General features: G+C 36.9%; 1 protein-coding gene across 2 annotated transcripts in view; it reads right to left on the bottom strand.

The window, feature by feature from the left end:
• Window positions 1-804: 804 nt before the first annotated feature.
• Window positions 805-23,947, bottom strand: part of SPMIP4 (sperm microtubule inner protein 4) — a 51,737-nt gene continuing 28,594 nt past the window's right edge. For both annotated transcript variants that reach the window (XM_006162399.2, XM_006162400.2), the window contains exons 4-10: window positions 22,087-22,158; window positions 19,585-19,614; window positions 15,091-15,272; window positions 11,530-11,618; window positions 6,428-6,602; window positions 6,045-6,136; window positions 805-1,935 (exon numbers count right to left, since the gene is read on the bottom strand). In XM_006162399.2, coding sequence (XP_006162461.1) covers window positions 1,117-1,935; window positions 6,045-6,136; window positions 6,428-6,602; window positions 11,530-11,618; window positions 15,091-15,272; window positions 19,585-19,614; window positions 22,087-22,158 — 1,459 coding nt within the window. In that variant the 3' untranslated portion in view covers window positions 805-1,116. The remainder of the gene's footprint in view (window positions 1,936-6,044; window positions 6,137-6,427; window positions 6,603-11,529; window positions 11,619-15,090; window positions 15,273-19,584; window positions 19,615-22,086; window positions 22,159-23,947) is intronic.

The raw sequence follows: 23,947 nt of genomic DNA, 5'->3' as shown, positions 1-23,947 counted from the left end.
AGTGGTACAGACATAAAATGGAATGCTCTGTGAAGCAGACCCACATGGGAGGGTTCTAGGTGTATACTTTCAGATCTCTGTGAGTACACTGGGCATGTGTGTGACTGTGATCTGGGGCTAGCCAAGGCAGGGGTGGGCTGTGACACACAATGCTATTGGGGGTCTCTTTCACTCATGGAAGAAATAAAATGAACTTCAAAATTTTCTAAATTTCACAAAATTCTTAAATTCTTCATGAATTTTCCATGATAAACTATATTTAAAATATACCTCTTAGCCCATGAAATGAGTTGACTCATATGAGGGGTGGCCAAACTCTTGGTGAAGAGCTTCCAACCATGGAGATTTGAGGCTTTAGAATATGAAGCCATACTTTCTTGTAACAATTAGCACTTACTAATTAAACATTGCTGAGCTTCAGAATAAAACAATTTTATCTGCATAAATGAAGTTGTTATGGGGGCCAGCAAATAGCATAGTGGTTAAGTTGCTAAATTCCCACATGGTCAACTGTGGTTTGAGTCCCAGACAGGACCGTTTGAAACTCACACCAGGTTCCTGTGTGTGGGTGCCCAAAAATCCCAAGAGGAAAATGGAGGAGAAGGGATTGCTGCATGGTCCTCCCCTCAGGGGTGATTTCTCACTTTCTCTCTCTATCTCTGGTGAGTACACATGCCTTATAGCAAAAATTTCTCTCTAAAAAATTATTTTGTACAAACATTTACATACAGGGAATATTCACATATTTGTTTTATTAAGGTACTAGAGTTTGTATAGTCATCCATCAATTACTGAGCATTTACATTTTTTTTCCAAATTTTCATTTATTGTAAAACAGCAATGATGTAAACTTTGTTGTACACATTGTATTTCATGATTTGGGTAATTTTTGTAGTTCTAATATTTTATTGCCAAGTTGTTAAATGTTTCAAGATGTCAGAACATCACATTTTCTGGCTTCCTCTGGCCAAATCCTAACTAAATTCCTGAAAACATAAACCTTATTAATAAGGTCATTAATGGCTTAATCTAGAAAACAGAATCCAAAACATGAAAATTCTGTTATTTTTTTCTTTTCTTCCAAGAAACTGGATTTTGAAAGGAAGAATGAGTATTTCAATTATAGAAATAATGGGAATTATGGCCATAGAATTGGTGTCTCATCCCTGAATGTCCTTTATCCCTGAGGTCTTTATGGTCTTCTAGAATCGATTTATAGAAACGTTTTTGTGCACCAGTTTTTGAAAAAGAGTTCATAAGCTCCAGCAGGTTGGTCTGAGGCTTGGCTACTCCAGCTCTAGGAATCCAACCCAGAATAGGTTTTGTTTCTTCATTGCACTCCATGTTCAAACCCAACCGTTCTTCTGGTTTACTTAAAAAGTGTTCTAAAGTGAAAGAGTCCATGTCTGATTTATTTTGTACAATACTAGATTTACTAAGTCTAGCAGGGTTTTGATACATATACTGAACATGCATGGCAGGTTTAAAGTGTCCATAGTGCATGTAATGGTTTGATTTACAGTAAGGTATGGGTTGGGGTTTTAATGACAGCTGTCTCCAATATAAATCTTCTGACTTTTTAGTATCTGTGATTTTTGGAAATGGTTTTATATCATAAATGCTACTTAGGCTTTTCGTTGGGTAACAAGGTGGGAGTGCATAGGTAGACAGCAAGCTTTGTTCTTCCTTAAGCTTTTCTTCAATATTCTGGTTTTCATAGGTCATACCAGATGGTCTATTATCACGAAGTGCCATTATTTCTGTAGAACTGGGTACAAAGGTATGAAAAGTACACAAAACTCTAGGGGTACAATCTGGACAGGGAGGTGGTCTTTGCTGGACAATTGCCTCCAGAGAACGTTGATTCTGAATCAATCGGGCAATTCGTCCTTCTAACGGTCTTGAGGGTTTTAAGGCAGGATGGAATTTTTCTTGCTGTGATGGTGGATAAAAAGGAGAAAAGTCAATCAGTTAATACATATCACATTATAAGGATATTGCCACAATGGCAGGTCAAAAGTTACACCCATTTTTACTGTCTGAGTAAACAGAAGATACATATAAGAGTACATATTGTAGAGACCAACAGATGCTGTAATGGTGATGTCACTGGACTCCCACATGGCCAACTGCAGTTCGAGTCCTGGACCCAGAGAGTTGAAACTCATGCCAGGCGTGTGTGCCCAAGATCCTGAGAGGAAAATGGAGGAGAAAGGATTGCGGTGTTGTCATCCCCCTTGAAGGATGACTTCTCGCTTTCTGTCTCTCTGTAGGGTATACGTGCAAAAATCTCTCTTAAAAAAATAAAATTACATATCATAGTGTTCTTTAGTCTTATTTAAAGATATTGAAATTTGGTTCCAATAAATGTGATTTTCTCCTTTATTGGTTTTAGTCAATATATTCATAGAAAGGACGTATTTTAAAATTTGGCTAGAGAAGTGTAGGAATTCTATACTTTTATTATTCATTCATTTTTTTTTTAGAGGTTTTTGCCTTAAGGTGCTTGTGCTTGCTGGAGAGAGAGAGAGAGAGAGACAGACAGACAGACAGACACAGTGAGAGGGAAAGTGAGATATCATTGCTGTGGTGGGGGGATGGCCACACCACAATCCCTTCTCCTCTATCCTTTTCCTGGGATCTTAGGCATGCATGCACATGTAGTCAGTGTGTTTTAAAGCCACCAGGTCTGGGACTTGAACCACAGTCGGCTAAGTGGGAGTCCGGCGAGATAACTGCCACACCATCTGCTGCCCCCAGAATTCTATGCCTTTAAGCTTTTCAAAAATATAAAGAAATCACTGGAATATAACTTCTGCTTATCATCATTAAAAGGCATTAACAGTTATGTGTAGTTACTTAAATTTCAACCAGAAGGGGCCCTCCTATTTTTTAAAAATGTTTTTGCCATACGGTACATGCACTCAAGGAAAGAGAGAGAGAGAGACAGTGAGAGGAAAAGTTAGAAACCATACCCTCCACCCCATGGGGAGATGGTTACACCACAATCTTTTCTCCTCCATTCTCTTCCTGGGATTTTGGGCATACACGCACACATGCCTGGCATGATTTTCAAGCCGCCAGGTCCAGAACTGTTGTCAACCATGTGGGAGTCCAGTGCATTAACCACCACACCACCTGTTAGCCCCCAGAATCTGTATTTTTAACATGCAACTCAGGTGATGCTGAGGTGGGTGACATGCTGTATTTTCTGAGATGTCATTTTTGTGCTTGTTTTTAAGACATTTTATAAATATGAACCCAATCATGTCTGGCAATTGCAAAAGTAGTGAATGTATTCAAAGTGCTATTAATAGATAGGGTGAAGAGTGAGGAGTTGACTGGGAAGACATATGAAGAACTTTCTAGAATTATGATACTAATCTATGTTTTGATGGGGGGTTGGGCTATAAAGAAGTATGTATTTGTCAAAACTCAGTGAGTGTACATTGTAGATTCATAAAGTTTCATTGATTGTGTATTTCACCTTAGAAACAAACTGTAACTAAATATTGAACTCTGGCTACTGATGTGAATGCTGGATATTTAGGGGTGAAGAATACTAATGTCCATGATTTACTCTAAAATGCACAAAAAGATAAAGTATATTGATGGATGGTTAGAGGGTTGGAAAGAATACATATGTGATAAAACAGTATAGTAAACTTAATGGGAGAATCTAGGTGGTAAGTATATGGATGTTAACTTCAAAATGATTTTCTGTATGTTTGAAAATTTTTATAATAATATATTGAAGAAAAAAAGAATATATGCATTATTATGATGGAATTAACAGCCAAGATAAAGAAAATGAAAAAAAAAATAACTGTAGCTTGAAATTATCAAAAAAAAAAAAAAAGGGTAGGAACATTGTTTTGGAACCTAATGTGTTTGTAGTTGGGGAAATTCTTGTACTAAGTTACTAATAAATTGGTTATACTCTTTAGATAATCAAGTTTGAGCAAATACTAGGAAGAAAAGGAAAATCCCCAGCTTTTTGATATGTTTTGTTAAATTTGTCATAAGCAAAATAGGATAGGGCTTATCATGTCATACTTTGACAGTATCCCTTTGTGCAAGAAGCAGTTTTTAGTACCTTCATTTTATTCTATTACAACAAAACACATCTAATATTATTAATAAAATGTGCTTTTCCGGGATCCATTATTTATGTTTTAGTTAGAGCCAGCAAGATTCATTGAAACTATCTTTCCAGTTTTCAACTATTTTAGGCATATTTTATCTTATTAATGAATATTTAAATGCTGATTTATTTGCACAATAATTTTGCATATATTATACCTGGCAAGCATCCTTTGCATAACTGTACATGTATTTCTTTGTAGAAATAATAAAGCTGCTTCCTGAAGGCTAGAACTTACAGGGTCAAATTTGTGGAAATCTGGACAGTTTTTGAACACACCTTACAATGTCTGACAAATGTATAATTTTTTCTAGACTTAGAGAATGCTCATTTTAAGTAAGAGCTAAAATATTTCTCAGTGAATGATAAAGCATAGTTTATAGACACTTCTGGTGGTATGATTTTTATATCACCATAGAAAATGCTGAAGCCAGTGTAAAAGCTCAGTCTAGAAATAGTCCTTATTATAATAATCTTACAGTTGTGTTTTAAAAATTTATACCAGAGGGTGTGTATGTTTGCCAGAGAGTGACAGAGAAAGCCACAAAGCACTCTGTATGGGGCATGATCATGCTGCTGTCCTTTCTCCTCCATTTCTCTCTCCTTTAGGGAATTTGGGCACATACACATACATGCCTGACTGTTCAGACAGCTAGGTGTGATTCAGCCACCTTAACCACTGCACCATGGGCTTACCCCTTACAGTCTTTTTAAATGTCTTTCCACAATTTACATCTTTGAAAATTTTAATATTAATATTAATATTAAAATTCATAGTAATAGGCAGTAAAATTTAGGTCTTAAATAAAACAATATATATGTATATTATTAGGTGATTTCATTTACATAATTAAGCCAACAGAATATACCTTCTCTCATTAAAGGACTTAAGCATTTATTTTTCCTTTTTATTTTTATTTTAAATAATTATTTTATTTAACTTTATTATCAATATCATTATTATTTTTCAGTTTGATCAGAGAGAGACAGAGAGAGAGAGAGGGGAAGTGGAAAAGCAAGCCACCAGGTCCGAGACTTGAACTGTGGTCGGCCATGTGGGAGTCCAGCGCCTTTAACCACCACACCACTTGCTGGCCCCTTAAGCATTTATTTTTTCTTTTTCTTCATCACATTTTTGCCATAGGGCACTTGTGCTTGCCAGAGAGAGACACAGAGAGTAGGAAAGTGTGAACTCACCCCTCATGGTGGATGGCCATGCCACAATCCTTTCTCTTCCATTCTCTCAAGATTTTTGAGTACATACACATATGTACCCGGTGTGTTTTTCAGACTGCCAGGTCCAGTACTCAAACTGTTGAGTCAGCCACTTGGGATTCAGCACCTTAACTACCCAGCCAACTATTGGTCCCATCACCTGATCATTTCTTTTGGGCCATTTCACATAATCTGTTAAGTCTATTGATATTTGCAGAGAATTTGTTGGCTTTTGACTGTAATTCAGTCAACTTAATTATTGTGGGCATCAGGTGGAAGCCTTATCTCTTCAAAAGCAATGGTAATGTACAGGATACACAAATACGCAAAAATCCATGGAATTTAATAAGAATATCATTAAATTACTAGTTAAACCTTATTCTTCCGAAAACTAATTCCTTCGTATTTGAGTAATAATGATACAGTGCACCCATTGCTTAAAAAAAAAAAAAAAAAAAAAGGCACCATGAAGAGAGAAACATTGCTTTTTTTTCCAAATAGTGGATAAGGATATTCAGACCAGCTCAGATCAGTTCAGAATTAGCTTCTAAAAATGAGAAAATATTCCCTTTGCTAGCTTTGCTGACAACATTCATGACACAAATTAAAAGTAGACAAAGCTGGTAGGAACCCAACACCTGGATATACTCCCCCCTAAATAACAGAGTAGGCTCAAATTACTTACAGGCTCTGGGTCAAATCCTATCTGTCCAGTTAACTCTGCTACCTCCTTTTCATGGTAATCATCCAGTTCAAGGGGATTCATGGGTCCCAGACCTTAATGGAAACATCGTTATATTATTTTGTTAGAATAAACTATGAATGACACTTAAATGATCCTTTATAAAAAAACATGCCCATTCGCTTTGCAATATAATTATTGATAGAAAACCAACTGTACTTCCCAGTTACCCATTAAGAGAAATTGACTACCCACCTTAATTCCTATTAGTACTTAGATTGAGAAACAGAAAAAAAATATTAGAAGACAAAAACTTATAAGGAATAAGCTTATAAGCTTCTTCCTATTCTGTTCTAATTTTTACTTGTATTAAAGTGAACACATACCTGTAAAGTCATGAGTATACGAAGTGATCCAGTGGGACCTCTCAAGATTTTTTTGTATGTTGGCTTCTCTTGCAGAGTTAATAGGGTCCCATGAATTTAAAGAGGTGTTAGGAGCAAAAGTTTTAGGAGGTTTTGGGTAGAACACTGGCTTATTTTTCTCAACACATTTAGGAAACTAGAATGTGAAATATAGATTATTGTTATTAATTCATCTAAGTAAGGACTGACTCACTAAGCAGGAAAGGGGCAAAGGGAATTCTAGGCTGAAATCAGATACTGTTTTTTATTCCTTTTTTTAAAAGGATTATTTTATTTAACTTTATTTATTTATTTTAATTTGACCAGAGAGGGACAGAGAGAGAGTGAGGGCGAGAGCGAGAGTGAGCGAGAGAGAGAAAGCAAGCTGCCAGGTCCGGGACTTGATCCATGGTCAGCCATGTGGGAGTCCAGCGTCCTTAACCACCACACTACTTGCTGGCTTCCCATGTTTTATTCTTCATTACTCACTCTTGGGTCATCAGGAAAGTCATGACATTTATGCATAGAAAAACAGAAAAATACATCAAGACTTTCTGATGATCCTAATAATATCCTGTAACAGTGGCCATTTAAATGAACAAGCCATATATTTGTTAATTCAGCCAACTTTAATTATTAAATGAAATATTTTATCAAAGAAATGGTTAAGATCTTGGGCTGGCCCCACAGCCTACTGTTTAAGGGAGCTGATTCCCACATAGCCAACCACATGGTTTGAATCCTAGCTTCAGCAGCTCGAAAAACACACAAGGTGTGTGTGTACCCTAAATCCAGACAGGATGAAGAAATGGAGAGAAGAGATTGTGCATAACCATGCTCTCCTGGCTTTCTCTCTGTCTCTTTCTCTCTTCAATGCTTTTTCCCTCTCCATCTCTTTCTGTCTCTGGTGATCACACATGCCCTCTTGCAAACTAAAAACATAAATGATAATATCCTTCTTAAAGGTCTTTTAGCAAGGACTCTAATAATGCACATTAGAGAAATGTCCTTATGAACACTCTATAAACAGTAACTTTTTTTTAGAGATATAAAAGGTTTCAAGGTGCTTTTTGGCTAAGTTTAGCCAAATTTATATGCCTCCTACTTTTTCTTCTCTGCCCAAAATGAAATCATTTGATGCCTTTTATGAATTTCTGATGAATATTAAGTCACTCAAATTCTAATACTTTCATTCTCCAGATATACAATAGAGTTTATTTTACATTTTCAAAAGACGCATTCATATAAATATGAATGAATGAATGAATTTTGTTTACTTAGAAGTTTACCTTTTTTTTCAGACTGATGCTACTCAATATTTATTGAGCACCTGATGTGCATGGTAGTAGCAGAAAATAAGGGTGGATCAGAAACAAATCCTGCCATGCAAGAACATAGTGGCTAATAGGGGAGATTAGTCATGAACACCAATGATTAGTCATGAACACAAATGTCTATAAGATGAAACTTACAAAAGAGGTTAAGTCAAAATTGTTTGGAAGTTTGGAGAAGGAAAAGATTGATTCCAGCTGAATGAGGGTACTGAGACTGGGAGCAGGAAGGGAAGGAGGAGACAAGAGGCCATGTTATATGATACTGCAGAAACTGGGCCTGTACGACATGCATAGATGCCGAGACCAAAGGAACTGTAGGAGCAGAGGTATGGATGGTGGTAGAAAGCATAAAACTAATGCTGTTTATTGCCCTTTCAGTTGAGCCCCCCTGCAACCCCCTCCACCCGCAACATTCATATGGCTTTGGGTTAAAGTACCAATGAAGGTCAATGTTCCATTTGTCTAAATTGTTTAATTTATTAATTGAGTAAATAAATTGCTAAACAAAATACATCCCATTCTTTTACTTTGATGCCTGAAAAACCAAGTACAAATTTAAACTTCTTGGACTACTCCACATTTTGGGACATGGAGGCTTAGGAAGAGCCATTTACTGTCTCCTGGACTCAACACTCCTACTGCATTCTTCTGACCAGTTCCAATCACCCATCACCCTGATTTCTAGCAAATAGCCACGTCTTGGCTTAAAGGTATAAACTGGCTGGGCATCACTGTCAACTTCGGGAGGACAAACCTGAAGAAGAGACTCCAAGAAGGTCCAGAGACTAGGTTTAAAGCTATTTAGTCAGGGAATTCTGTGTTCTAAGGTCATGGTCTGGAATGGGATACAGAGGCGCATGAGCTCCAGATGGACATATACTCTTGTGCCTGTGAACTCCCTGTCCCATAGGGAGGTCACAGCCAGAGGAGGGCCAGAGCTGGGCTCTCTAAAGTATGGACGACTCTACCAGCGAGGCTGCTCCTGGCAGGTCTGTGAGATTGGAGTAACCTTCATTTTATGTATATAGAATACTTATGGACAAAGGCACTTGGAAATTGTGTGAAGAAGTATAAAATAACCACTCCTATACACCTTTAAGAAATATGTGGCTTCCTTATTCAGTGGTGAAGAAAGTTTTATCTTTTTAATGATTTGCAAAGCAAATCAATTTCTTGAAAATGACTTTAAAAAATACTATTTTAAGAGACTGAATTAATTTTGTGTCTTACATTGGTTGAACTAACAGCAGTGTTCTACGGAAATGCAGTCAAGGGTATGAAGAAGAAAATAGGAAATATGAAATTTTACTGTAACCTGTGGTGTCTTGGGGAAGGATTAAAGAGCCAGGAAGGAAATACTTGAGAGTGAGAAGCTGGACAGTTTTCAGTAGGTTAAGGTTATTCCATTCTGAAAGGATAATGAGAGAGGACTGGTACAATTATTCCCTCAGTAGGTATTATTTGGTTAAATGTATGCATAGGTAAAGTCTGTATCTGATATGGAAGGTAAATACAAGGCAGGAAGCAATTCTAGTTTTTGAGATGTTGGTTTCTAGGCTGATATTCCAGCCTACAAAGGAGTAATGTTAGTCATTTTGAATTTGGAATATGTCTCAGGAATAATGCTATATAAGTTGTGGCTTACCTTTCCAGCATAGCCAACAAAATGTATGCAACTCATAACTCATTTAAAAAAAACATTCACTGAATACCTATTGTAAGCAAAACTGTGTGCAAAGTTCTGAGGGCATTGTGCTAGGCATCAAAACTCCACATATTGCCATTTAAATAACAGAAAATAATACAACTGTACTAAACAAAACAATAATTTTTTTTTAAATCTCAAGTTATGGGAATGAGGCTGTTTTTAAAAAAGATTTATTTTATTTAACCTTATTTATTTATTTATTTTTAAATTTGACCAGAGAGGGACAGAGTGAGAGTGAGAGAGAGAGAGAGAGAGAGAGAGAGTGAGTGAGCATCCGGGACTCAAACCTCAATCGGCCATGTGAGAATCTAGTGTCCTTAACTACCACGCCACCTGCCAGCTCCCGAGAATGAGTCACATTTAACCAGGGAGCCAAAGAAGCTTTACTGTGGAGACCACGTTGCTCTTTGGAGAGGCTAGCATTTGCTGATATTGGTTCTTTATTTGGTCATATTTCACTTAATTCTATTGTATTAGGACCATTTTTACACTGAGATACAATGATCAGAAAATTTGTTCATTTACAAATGAAATGAAGAGAAAGAGAGAGAGGAAACAGATTAGAGATGGGAATTTCCTTTTTTTTTTTTTTTTTTGACATCTGGTCAGGATGAGAGAGTATTGAAAGAAGAGAGGGTTGGGGAGAAGTCCGCCTGAGACAGAATGGAGGAAACATGGAGGATGCGACATGGGATATAGTTATCATGGATTGTAAAGGTGAGTGGATGCATTTTGTTTTCCATTCTGGATACCCTGCTTGTCTCTCGGACTAATGGGAGGAAGGGTACACAGTGGTGGTAGCAATGGAGATGTGCACTGTAAGCTTCCAGTTATTTGATGACACTTTTCCAAAGGAGCTGTGTGCTAACTAAATTCATGGCCTTTTGAGGATGGGTGTGGATTAGGGGTGCTGTTGTGGAGAGACTGAACTATCCCAGGAATGAGGACTGTATCTCTAGGAGGGGAATGGACATTTTTAGATTAGAAAGCTGGAACATGGCTTAAGAAGACATACTGCTCTTTGTAAGGATGATACAAGTGAGTGCTTTTTCAAAGGGAAGCCAAGAGTCCATCCAAATATTTAGGTTTAAGGAAAACTAGATTGTAATGAACATTGATTGTGTTAGTAAATAAGCTCAGTGAGGCTTTGAAAAGGGTTTTGTAAAACCTTTGAAATAGTCCAAGGTTAGGGAGGATTATGGCACTTGACTTTTGTGATTGTATCATCTCATTCAAAAGATGATTACAGGGGTTAGCAAGTGAGGTGGTGGTTAAGGTGCTGGACTTCCACATGGTCAACTGTGGTTTGAATCCCAAACCTGGTGGCTTGATTTCTTGCTTTTCCTTTTTCTCTCTCTGGTCGAATTAAAAAATAATAATAAATAAAATTAAATAAAAAGTATGATTATAAGATATATTTTATGCTAAGAACTATTTCCATATTGTAAAAGTTAAAAGCAGATGCTCAAGTTCCTGAAACATAGAGAAAGTCTTTAGCCACTTGAGCGAGTAATAACATAAACGACCAAGAGGAGTCAAGTATTAAAACCTATTTATGTTTGCCAATTGTAAAAGGTAAAGGAATCTCCAATTAGCTTGTCAGTGGGAAGAGATCTCAGAGGGAAGAGAGTGGCAGTAGAAAAGGCCCTGGTGAGAGTGCTGAGTGCAGTGATCAGTTACGATTCTGGTGGGATAGAAGCTTGTAAATCTTCTGAAAATCTCACATTTTCTCTATGTGTATTTGGAATTACTTGGTATCTTACGAATCATAAGAACAGGTTTGGGGGAATACACAGTGTGTGAAACACAGTTCTTTACTTTTTCTGAAGGGAACTTTTTTTTTTGTAATTGTGGAAATATTCCATAACTGCCAAAAGTACATGAAATCAGCTAAGAAAATTTAAAAATTATGAATCATGGTCAAAATCTCAGATTTTTCATGCTCCAGAAAATAAAACCAATCCATCTTTTGCATTTCTGTGAACTTACTGGGTAAAAATATTTTTACTTCCCTTTACACACACATTTTAAGAGATACTTACATCATAATATACACCCTGACCTGGCCAACTCAATGCTTTCTTCTTCGAATCCATGGGAAAGTCAAGCAGTTCATATCTGTAAGGATTACCTGAAAATTTCAGGAAAGGCTATGTTACGTGAATAAAGAACAGTCTTTTAACTGATGGGATTTATGAATCCAATAAATGGAAATGAGATAATATAAAGTAGAGATGAAGCTGGCATACGTTTGCTATGTAATTATAGTTGAACTTGTGAGTAGCAAGTGTGTGAGCCTCACAAACTGACGATGAGTCTTTAACCTTGCTGCACTCAGCAGTAAAAGGGGACACTAGTACTTCACCTTTCTTGTTAATGAGGGAGATCCTTAGGTAAATACTAAATCTTCCTGGATCCTCTTTCTGGTCTCTTGGAGGCTCAGCAAATGCGTTGCTATATTATCTTTCCTGGCTTTTCTATACCTAAGCATTAAGTTTTCCAAAACAGAGAGAGTATTTGCTTATCAAAAAGTATTTGAAAGTGAGCATTTTAAAGAATACAGACAACTTCTTGGGTTTTGGTTTGTAATTTGAAAAGCTTTGCCAAACATAGCATAGCTTCTTCTGGTCTCAAGCTAAGTTATAAGTTAAAGAATGTTCTGGGGACCAGCAGATGGCATAGCAGTTATGTAGCTGGATTCCCACATGGCTGACCATGGTTAGAGCCCCAGACTTTGAGACTTGAAACTCATGCCAGGTGTGTGTGCGTGCATATCCAAAATCCCAAGAGGAGAATAGAGAAGGGATTGTGGTGTGACCATCCCCCCGAGGGAATGTATTCTTTCTTTCAGTCTCTTTCTGTCTCTCAGGAGAGCACATGTGCCCTGTAGCAAAAATCTCTTTCTGAAAAAAGAAAAAAAAAAAAGAATGTTTGAACACCTATTCTCATATGTAATAAGAACAAAGGCTAGTGCTTATTGAACATTTACTGTGTGCCAGTCACTGAGTGTTTTATACAGGCAGCTTCAAAAGGGTTCATAGAAAATGTGTATTATGAAAAATGTATGTATGGGTTTAGATATCTTTTTGTGTGTGAATTTTTTCATGTTTCCTGGTATATCATCACATGCATTTTTTTAAAAGACAACGTTGCTATGAGGTATTATTCCCACTTTAATGAATGAGGAAACTGAGGCAAAGAAAGAATAGGCAATCTGTCTAAGATCACACAGACAGTAGGTGGAATTCAAACTCAGGTAGTCTGGTTCTAGAGCTGTACCCTTAACCTACCTACTACTCATTTCTTTCTTTCTTTCCTTTTTTTTTTTTTTAGAGTGATTTTTGCTATCAGGCGTGTGTGCTTGCCATAAAGACAGAGACAGAAAGTGAAAAATCACCTGCAATCCCTTCTCCTCCATTCTCCTGTCAGGATCTTGGGCACACATGCACATGTGCCACTGAGTCCAGGACTCGAACCGTGGTCGAATATGTGGGAGTCCAGCAATGTAGCCATTATGCCATCTGTTGATCCCTATCGGCTACTCATTTCTATTGACAGAGTTAAAATAAGTGCAAGAACAGAAATCAAGTGAAGTATAGGTCCTGGAAAGATCTGTCTATAAGGTTTCTTGGAGTACAGTCATCTTTTAAAAACTCCCTGAGAGTGAAAGCCAGGTGAGGGAGAGGTAGATGCCTAGAAGAGCAGAAGGTTTAAAAGGTAACTTGTTTCTTCAGTCCCTTATCTGTAGTTGTTCTGAAAAGTATTTTTATGAGTTTGACACATGTGTCTGTAATATCTTGCTAACCATATACACTTCATATATCTTCAGAAATTATTTAATTCAGGATTTTAAACAAAAGAAATTTACTTTGGCAAGGTAGCTAACTAGATCCTAATATTCCAATTGTTCAGCTATAATACCTGTAGCTCTTTTACACAATATATCTTTTCTTTACTCCCCCAAAAAACAGGGGTCTTCAAAAGGTTCATGGAAAATGCATATTATGGAAAAAACTTCATGGATTAAAAACATTTTTTTCATCAAAATAAATGTGTGCATTAATTCAGTTTTCCACAACCTTTTTGAAGTTCTTAATTATGACACTCAACATTAACCACTGAATATACTTGATCCAGCTTTCACTACTTTTTATCAATGCTGACGGGTATGAGAGGTAATGGAAAAGGTCAGCATGGAGCACCCACACTGAAGTCACTATATGATAGGAGGGTAATAAAAATAATAACTGCTAACACCTACTCTAGAATATGAAGTAGACACTAATATTTCCATTTTACAGATTGGGAAGCAGAGGCAGGGGAGTTAAGACACTTTCCTATGGTCTATAGTGAGTAATTGGCAGAACTAGAACCCTACTCATGTTGTCTAACTCCAGAGTCCATGCTCTTAAACACTCCATTATACTATCTTTCAGAATGTTATTGTCTACTATTATACAGAGATTGATCCCCATGATGTAGTATTCTATACTTGCATTTTGGTCCAAATATTCACATACAGAATTCTAGGACAATTTTTGAGTTTTACCTACCTCATGGCCTAAACTCATTCAACAAATATTTTCCTTTGCCTACTATGTGCCTTTTCTGATACCTTCAGAAACTTTTTCTCTAGGATCTTCATTCTTTCTCTAGAGATCTCCCCTCTGTTTTCACACTTGCATAGTCTCCTTAGCAAGGACTTGGTGTCTAGGGTGGGACAGACTCCATGTCTGGTGTAGGGGATCACCATCCTTTCTTATAGAACATATCTACAAACACTCTAGGGAGAACATGTTCCAGGGCATTCAACAGAAACTGAAAAAGCTGCTCTCATTATTTTCTGAGTCTTATTTTAGTGGGGCTCTTTGCATTTAATCACCACTCTTGGACTCATGTCCAGACTCTAAGGATCTGAACTGAATATTGTCCCTGTGCTTATCACCTGAGCTAGGGTGGAATTTTTTTTTTTTGAGGTATTTTTGCTGTAGGACACATGCACTCACCAGAAATATAGAAAGAGACAGAGAAAAAGCGAGAAATCACTCTCCAGGGGGGATGGCCACGCCACAGTCCCTTTTCCTTCATTCTCCTCTTGGGATCTTGGGCACGCAGGCACATGTGCCCAGTGTGAGTTTAAGCCACCAGGTCTGGGACTCAGACTGCGGTCGACTACATGGGAGTCCAGTGACATAGCCATTATATCAACTGCTGGTTCCAACTAGGGTGGAATTTTTAAAAGCTAAATATAATACAAAGCTGAAGGAAATAAAAACAGAAAATACAGGTAGAGTAAAAACAAGCAGTTCTACAAGTTTTAGCTTCTGATTCTAACATGGGAGGCTCTGTGTAAAGCAGAAATATTGGAGTCTGTATAGAGTCTATGATCATTATTTTTATTTTATTTTTTTTGAAGTTGACCAGAAAGAGTCTGTGGTGGGGTTCCAGCTGATTGTAAAGTATTGTCATAGAATAACTTCCCTAATCTACCAATGGGTCACAACCTTATGATTTGAGTCCCTTGCACTCCTTGCTTTCTTTTTCTTAATATAGTCCAGTAATAAAAATAATTAAGATAGTTCTAATTCCAAATCACGTTTTACCTCTTGTCTTCAAAACAGTTGTATCATAAGCTTTAGTTGGCATGGTGGGAGGGAATGGCTGTTGGCTGCGGGCTTTAATGCCAGTGTAGATGTCCTTAGGTGACGTAAAGGTTGGGAACATGGCACCATGAGAGATGTGTGTATGGTAGGGATGTTCAACTGGATATGGTGAGCAGATTTCCCTAAGATGTATTGAATAAGCAAAACAAAAGACACAAAAGAAAGTATGATTAAAACAATTAATCAGAAAATATATATTCAGATAATTTTTTGTGGAAAAGCAACAAAGGGATACACCGTTATATTCGTTGTGATATAACAGTGGGGCAAAGTCCCTGTACTCATGGAGTTGGTATTCTAGTGGAATATATACCATAAAACATACAAAATTTTCTTAATTTTTCTAGACAAATCAAATTAAATTTAATTAAAAAATAAATCTTACCTAATTACTTTTTAAAAATAATTATTTTATTTAATTTTACTCATTGTCATTATTTTAATTTTATTTTTTTGAAGTTGACCAGAGAGAGACAGAGAGAGAGAGAGTGAAGGAAAGTGAGAAAGCAAGCCGCAGGTTCAGGACTCGAACCATGGTCAGCCATGTGGGAGTCCAGCCGCCTTAACCACTATGCCACCTGCTGGCCTCACCTAATTCTTTTTTAAAATATATTTTTCATTTCAATTTCTTTTATACATTCAATCACATATGTCACTTAGCTTGTAAAATGAATATTCCAATATGTACACATTTCTCCCCAGTCCAGTTGAGAATACTATACACATTATCTTCAACAGATAATAACCCATTTCTTTGTCCCATAAATACCTTGCCTATTTTTCTCCTTAATGTTTTTCCTCAGACTTCCTCCTTCACCCACTCTCTTCCCACACTGTATCTGGTATTTATAACCAAGTTCTATGTTTCTATTCATACCTAATTTTTAATGAGTAACCTTCATAAATTGGTATAAAAATACAAATCAAGAAATATATATATATAAATATAAATTTTGTATTTTCAGAATGGTATAGAAAGCATTTCTAGTTACTTCTAATTCTTCCTTCTGGTTTTAAGAGGATCTCAGTACTTAATCTTACAGAATCATTTAGGCATTCAGCTTCAGCAGTATAAAGTGATCACTAAGCATCTTGGATTGAATTTTTGACTCAAGCCATCTGTTTCTTCAAGCAATATTTCAACAAAAATATACTGCTTGTTTATTTACACAATATTGTTTTGAAGTCAAAAACCCCAGAAGAGCTAGTATACTAAAGGAAAAAAAAAAGAATACCACAGTGATATAATTTTTTAAAATCACACAGACAACTAGAACAAGTAAAACAAACAACATGTGAGAGCTGTCAAAACTGGAAGAACATTGTGATTAGAAAGCTCATGGAATAGAGAAATATCATTTATAATTAAAAATGAGGGAGAAAAAAGCAAGCCCAGCGTTATAGGTTGAATTGTGTCTCTTCCCTAAGTCCACATGTTGAAGTTCTAACTCCTAAGGTCTCATATTGTGGCCTTGTATGGAAATAGGGTCATTGCAGATATAATTAGTTAAGATGGGATCATACTACAGCAGGGCATGTCTCTAATTCGGTATAGTAGAGTCCTTATAAAAAAGGGAAATTTGGACACAGACAAGCATATAAGGAGAATGCCACGTGAAGAGAGCAGGGTGACACAGCCTATAAACCACAGTATACCAAAAATTGCCAGCAATCCACCAGAAGCCAGGTGATAGGCATAGACCATATTCTCCCTGACAGCCCTCAAAAGAAATCAGTCCTACTTATACTTTGATCTTGGATTTCTAGCCTCCACTTTGGAACTTATTGGACTACAGACAGAAATGTGAATCCAAGGACTGGCATCTGAAGCTGGATCCCACATGACTGACAAGGGTTTGAGTCCCAGCCCTAATGGCTTACATGCCAGGCATGTGCACATCCAGGATCCTGATGAGATGGAGAATTGGAGGAAAAGGATTGCAGTGTGACCAGGCCCTGTTGTGGGGCCCTCTTTTTCTGTCTCAGATGCACACATGCCCTCTGACATAGAAAAAGAAAAAGAAAGAAAGAAAAGTGAATCTGAGAACTATATCCCAGCACAAAAGGCTTTATTTTTCATATCACTTACAAAGAGAATTTGAAAAGTACAAAACAAGGGTTTTTTGCATAGTTCTTTTTTTTTTTTTTTTTTGAGAGATTTTCGCTATAGGGCGTGTGCTCTTGCCAGCCAGACAGAGAGAGACAGAGAGACAGAAAGCGAGAAATCACCCCCCAGGGGGGATGGTCACGCCGCAATCCCTTCTCCTCCATTCTCCTCTTGGGATCTTGGGCACGCACGCAGACGCGCCCAGTGTGAGTTTAAGCCACCGGGTCCAGGACGTGAACCACGGTCGACTACGTGGGAGTCCAGTGACATAACCATTACGCTAACTGCTGGTTCCCTGCATAGTTCTTTTTAAGACCCAAAAAACCCCAGACCTTAATTTTAACAGCTTCTTGAAGAGGTCCTTGCTTTAACTGAAACATAACTTTAAAATGTCAGTTTAGTATGTTCAGTTAAGATTGACAGAGGATTCTAGTAGCACTGAGAACCCCTATTACTAACATCTTGGTTTCTGATACCAGTCTCCAAGAAAAGGAATTAGGGTTTCTTGGAATCATGGCTGGTACTAGGAGTGGGACAAAAAAATATACAGATAATCCTGAAGTATCTTATAGCATCAGAAAGCTAAAAAAGAAAAAAAAAATTCTAAGTATAAAAAAAAGAACCAAACCAAGACCAAAATCTCCATAATGATGGGGAAGTGTTGAAGGAATATAGGCGTGAACTGAAAGAACTTCTCATGGCCTATTTAAATAACAAAATAATGTGGTATTGTATGACTGCACAAGTATCAAAGCAAAAAATAAATATCCACCCGCAAATTAATACTGATATAAATAACCGATGCAATAAACAAAGAAAAGTAGAATAGGTAAATGTCCCATGCTGAAGAATGACAAATTATTTATATAAGTATTCTGCTCTCAAGAAGGTAGAACATAATTCTGGAGGTTTTAAGTGTGGGCTACACAACATGACTTACTTCTAAAGAGTACAGTGTGGAAAGGAGGCACAAAAATGTAAAGTGTTGGGAACCAGCAGTTAGCGTAATGGCTATGTCGCTGGACTCCCACGTAGTCGACCGTGGTTCGTGTCCCGGACCTGGTGGCTTAAAACTCACGCCGGGCGCGTGTGCGTGCGTGCCCAAGATCCTGAGAGGAGAATGGAGGAGAAGGGATTGTGGTGTGACCATCCCCCCTGGGGGGTGATTTCTCGCTTTCTGTCTCTATGTCTCTCTCTGTCTGTCTGGCGAGCGCACGTGCCCTACAGTGAAAATCTCTCCAAAAAAAAAAAAAAAAAAGTAAAGTGTACAGTGAGGCTGATAAACACTACCGCAGCCAGATGATCCAGGTCACCATCAACACTGATAAACCACGCTGATAGCACGTACCCTTGATGCGATGTGATAAAAATGGCACTGTACCCCTGTGGTCTTCCTCCTCAAAACACATTACTCCAGTATACCCATAAGAAACTCACTGGTCAAAATCCTACTGGGGACATTTTACAAAGTATCTGTTCAGTAATCCTCAAAATTGTCAAGATCATCAAAACAAGGAAAGCCTAAGAAACTGCAATAGCTAAGAGGAGCGAAAGGAGGCATGACTATTAAATGTAATGTGGAAGCCTGGACAGGAGTCTGGAACAGAAAAAAAAAAAAACATTAGGAATAACTAAGGAAATCTGACTTAAGTATAGACTTTAACAGCAATGCATCAATATTGGATCATTAATTGTGACGAATGTACCATAGTAATGCATGATGTCAATAACAGGGGAAACTGGGTATGGAGCACATGGAAATGCTGCACTATATCCCCCCATTAGTAGAAACTAATCTGAAACTGTACTAAAATCGGAAGTTTATTAAAAAATAAAAAGATTGGGACCAGACAGCGGCATGGTGTTTAAGGTGGCTAGATCTCACATGGCTGACTTATGTGGTTTTAGTCCTGACCCAGAGGCTTGAAAAACACCCTAGGGAGTGTGTGTCAGCATCTCAAAATTCTGAGAGAAGAATGGAGGAGAGGGGAAGGGATTGAAGCATGGAAATCAGCCAAGGGGCGCTTTTTCACTTTTTTTTTCTCTCTCTCCCTCCCCGCCTCCGCCCCCAGTGAGCACACACACCTTATAGCATACTCAAACAAATAAACAAACAAAAAAACCACAAAGATTAGTAGGGGATGTAACAGGAGAGAAATAAAAATGTTACCTTGAACTTTCAGCAGCCTGTCCTTTTAATTATTAAACAACAGTTATGAAAAGTCTCACTTGTTCTCACTCTTGTCTAAGACACATAGAATGTGTATATCTATGTATATTTTCCCTTTGATTGTATCAGGAAAGGTAAATATAAGTTGTATACTTACCCTACTGTTGAATTAGGTGGTTTGGGCATCCTAGAATAAAAACAGAAAACAAATCCTACTTTATACTAAGGACTTTTTAAGACTTACATTCCTATTAGAAACTTCCCATTTACAAACTACAGTGTCATTAAGATATTGAGTATCTTCTGAAACCCTGAATATTGACAAGACAGAGAGACATATTTTCATATTTCAGTTGTCTGTTGATCAGTTTTTCTACTCCATTTATTCTAACATCAGTCCTGCTCACCACCCTTTTCGTATTTCTCACTTGCAGTGAAGATACCGGGGCTGCGACTTTTAATGATAAGAGAGCTCTGGTTCTTACTGACATTCGCTGTCATCATCAGGCAGTAGCCAGTGTGCCCTGAGGGAGCCTGACATGCATGTGGTTCAATGACATGACCTAATGCGACCCGAGCGTGGCCTGCTCGGAGAGGATGTATAAGTACAGTGTGTGCTTTGTCCCTGTGCCCAGGGTTGCTGATAACCCCTGATAGTAAACATCGCTTAGTCAACAGAAAGAGGATGGAATAAAACTGCCCAAGTTCCTGCAGGCATGACTTTCCTGAACAAGTTCATCTCAAGGTTGTATATTTACTAATTACTCTGAACCCTGTATGACAAATAATAAATACTGTGTCCCTGGAAAAAAGTCCACTAATGAGGGTAGTCATCCCCTTACATTTGATTTCAATAATTAGTTTCAGCCTATGCAAATAAGACTCTGGAAGATGTCAGGCATGAAAGATGAACAGAATGTTATCAGTTTGATAGTGAAAATCAGTAAAATTGAATATACTTTAATTTTTTAGATGCTCCTCCACACAGGAGGATATTCTCTAGAACATGGTATGAAAGTCAAGTAATTTTATTATCTTATAATGTATTATAAACACACAATTCACACGAACCATAGAAGTTTGACTCTACTTTTAATTTTTTTAATTTTTGAGACAGGGTCTGACTACATTCTCTAAGCTGACTTTAAGGACATGTTCCTCCTGTCTCAGCCTCCTAAATAGCTAGGATTACTGGTGTGCACAACTGTGCCTGGATTATACGTTTATTTATTTGGACTTTAAGTATGTGGGCATGGACTTAAAAAAAAAGGCATGTCCTGTCTTTCAGCTATATTGAGTTAGAGAGATGGGGGTGGGGGTGGAGAGGCAATGAATATACAAATAGAAGGGATCTAGAATAACTAGATTGGTTTCTATATATAAAACACTAAGCTGACATCTAAAATTGTCCTCATGTGACAAATTTTGCTCCAGTGTTGATAAGCATATGCATAAAATGGATTTGAGTCAAAATTTTAAAAGTTAAAAATAATTTTGAATGTTAAAGAAACATTTTTAAATTCTAAAACTGAAAGGGTAAACTGAAAGTTATAAACACTCATTATCATTTCCTTGACCTGAATAAGTTCATTAATTTCACTGTCATGTTCCACATCCACTTTGGAAAATTCACTAACCCCAAAGGAATAAAAGCCCAGGCTAACACAAATTGTGTCTTTTTGGCTCCCTCTAGTGGCTAAATTCTATAACTATACACAGATACAAATTCTTATCAGAGAAGTGATATTTTCATTGTGCCTTTAATGCTGTCACTGTTTTATTTTTATCTTAAAATGATACATTCTCATAACCACTATACCCTTAATACCAACTGTATAGATAAAATTTGTACCGTTTGATAATATAATACAGATGGCTGAGAGTATGAGGAAATGGATACTTTAAGACACTACCACTGTCCATTTAAAAATGTTATTTGATTTCATAGGAAAGTAAAATCCCAAACTTACAAAGAATCATTTAAATCATTGGGCTACATCTACAAAATTTAAAAACATGCATATAATTCGCTTAGAATTTCCTCTAGAGAGACATTGTGTATAAGCTCAATGAACCCTGTAGAAGGATATTCATTACATTATAGTTAAGGTTAAAGAAGAATATAAAAATGTATGTTTTTGAAAAGACATGACAAACTATTTCAAAGAGTAAAGAACTATTTAACATTCTGGAAAATAATACTTTAAGCCAAGGGAAAATTAGTATTTTTTAATCTAAAAAGAGACTTATGAAATAATTTTTATTAAGAGTTGTCTATGGATGATCATTACACACCTCTCCACAAAATTCTGATTAAAATTTATAGAGGGCCAGTTACATTTCTTAAAAGCTTTATAGAAAACTTCTTGTTATATTGAATAAATAGGTCAAAAGCAGGGAAATAGATCAAATTGACCTGTAGAAATTCTTTTAAATATTACTATTCATTATTTCCTATTTTTCCTTAACTTCTTTAAATGCTACAAACTAAGTTTTTGGTTTATTTCCTTCTCTGTTGTTGTTTGCCTTGATTTATAATATTGATGATCTCTATTAAAAAAGTTATTTCTCAAAAAGTCCCCACTTGGGGACTTTCTTATTTCACCTATAACTAATGTCCACTTAAAAATGTTATAGGAAAATAAAATCTCAGACTTACAAAGAATCATTTCCATAGACTTCACTCTTTTTGTTCTGTGTCAAATAATAGAATTGTTCAATAGGAAGCTTTCTGAAAAGAAAATATTAAATTGAACATCTTTTAAAATTTACACAGCACAGTGGTGAGATAGAAGACAAACAGACTAATACAACCATGTATATATAGAAATTCAGTATATGAAAAGCTGGCATTTAATTTACTTTTTCAGAGAGATTTTTGCTATAAGGGTACGTGTGCTCTCCAGAGAGACAGAGAGAGGCAAAGATACAAAAAGTAAGAAATTCACCCTCCAGGGGGGATGGCCATGCTGCAATCTCTTCTCCTCCACTCTCCTCTCGGGATTTTAGGCATGCATGCACACACCCGGCGTGAGTTTAAAGCCACTGGGTCCAGGACTCGAATGCAGTCAACCATGTGAGAGTCTAGTGATGTAACCACTACACCATCTGCTGGTCCCGAAAAGATGGTATTTTAAAAGAGTGGGAAAGAACTTCAAGGGTAGTGGAGCATATGCCTATGCAATACTGGAGTCAATACTGGGAGGCCCGGGTTTGGGCCCCAGGTTGATGTGAACACACTGGGCAGGCAATTCTGTGATCCTGAGTACCTGGGAGGCTGGGAGGGAAGATTATGGGAGGGTGAAACTTTGTCAAAGGTACCAATATCTATCTCTCTCACACTTTCTCTTTGTTCACTCTATAAACAAACTTTTAAAAATTAGTGAAAAGGATATATTTTAAATAAATAGTGTAAGAAAAAGTTACCACTTATTGGAAAAATAATACATCTTTATTTCAGATAGATTAAAAATCTAAAGAATTGGGAGAAAACCTATGCATGTATTAAAAGTTAAAATGTACAGAATAAGTTTTTTCTTTGGTGGTATGAAGGATCTTTAATGTAAGTTTTTATCTACAGTAAAAAGCTAAAAGTTTGATAACATCAAATTTAAAATTTTTATAAGACAAAGAATGCCATAAAAAGCTCAAATAAAACAGAACTTGGAAGAAATGTTTGCAGTATTTGTATTATTTATAAAGATAACACATAAAGGATTGACACCCAGAACATAAAGAATAAACAAGAATCTGTAAGTAAAATAGAAACAATAAAAGTAGACAAAGAATACGAGCAGAACAGGAAATGTAAACGGCCACACATAGAACGTAAAGAAAACATACCAGTCACCAGAGAAGTGCATTCTCATAACCAGGATACCTTTCATACTAGATGGGCAGAACTTGTGCAGTTCAGTTACATAATAGATGGCTGAGGGTGTGAGGAAATGGATACCTTCAGACACTACAGTGAAAATTTAAGTCAGTTAGGCTCTCCCTACTAAAATTAAAAACGTGTATATTGTGACCCACTTAGGATCTGCCCTAGAGAAACATCTGTGCATGAGCTCCAGGAGCCCTATACAAGCATGTTCATTACATTATAATTAAGTTTAAATAAAAGAAGAAAATAAAATAAGTAATGTATGAATGGCTAAAAAAATCTATGATGCATCCATATTGTGGAATACTATGAGGAATTAAAAAGTATGATCTAGATCTGTATTTACTGACAATCTCTCTAAGTCGTAGAGGGAAAAAAGGCCTCAAGCCGCCTAATAATATGTATCAAATGATTCCACACATAGATGAAATAACACCATATATTTTCAGTGGGTACATGTATATTAATATAAAAGCAATAATGAAAGGTGTGGAAGACACACTAAAATGGTGATAGGAGTTCCTTTTAGGAAAGAAAATAGGATTGGGGGAGTGGTCAAAGGGGACTGTCATCTGTAATGGTTTCATATACATTGCATTCATTTGTCACTTGTGGCTGCCATTCTCCCCCCCCCCTT

This window comes from Tupaia chinensis, unplaced genomic scaffold (assembly GCF_000334495.1).
Source record: "Tupaia chinensis unplaced genomic scaffold, TupChi_1.0 Scaffold139943_1, whole genome shotgun sequence".
In the NCBI taxonomy this organism is placed as follows: Eukaryota; Metazoa; Chordata; class Mammalia; order Scandentia; family Tupaiidae; genus Tupaia; species Tupaia belangeri.
Note: the sequence above shows the minus strand (reverse complement) of the source record. Positions and strands in the feature narration are given on the sequence as shown.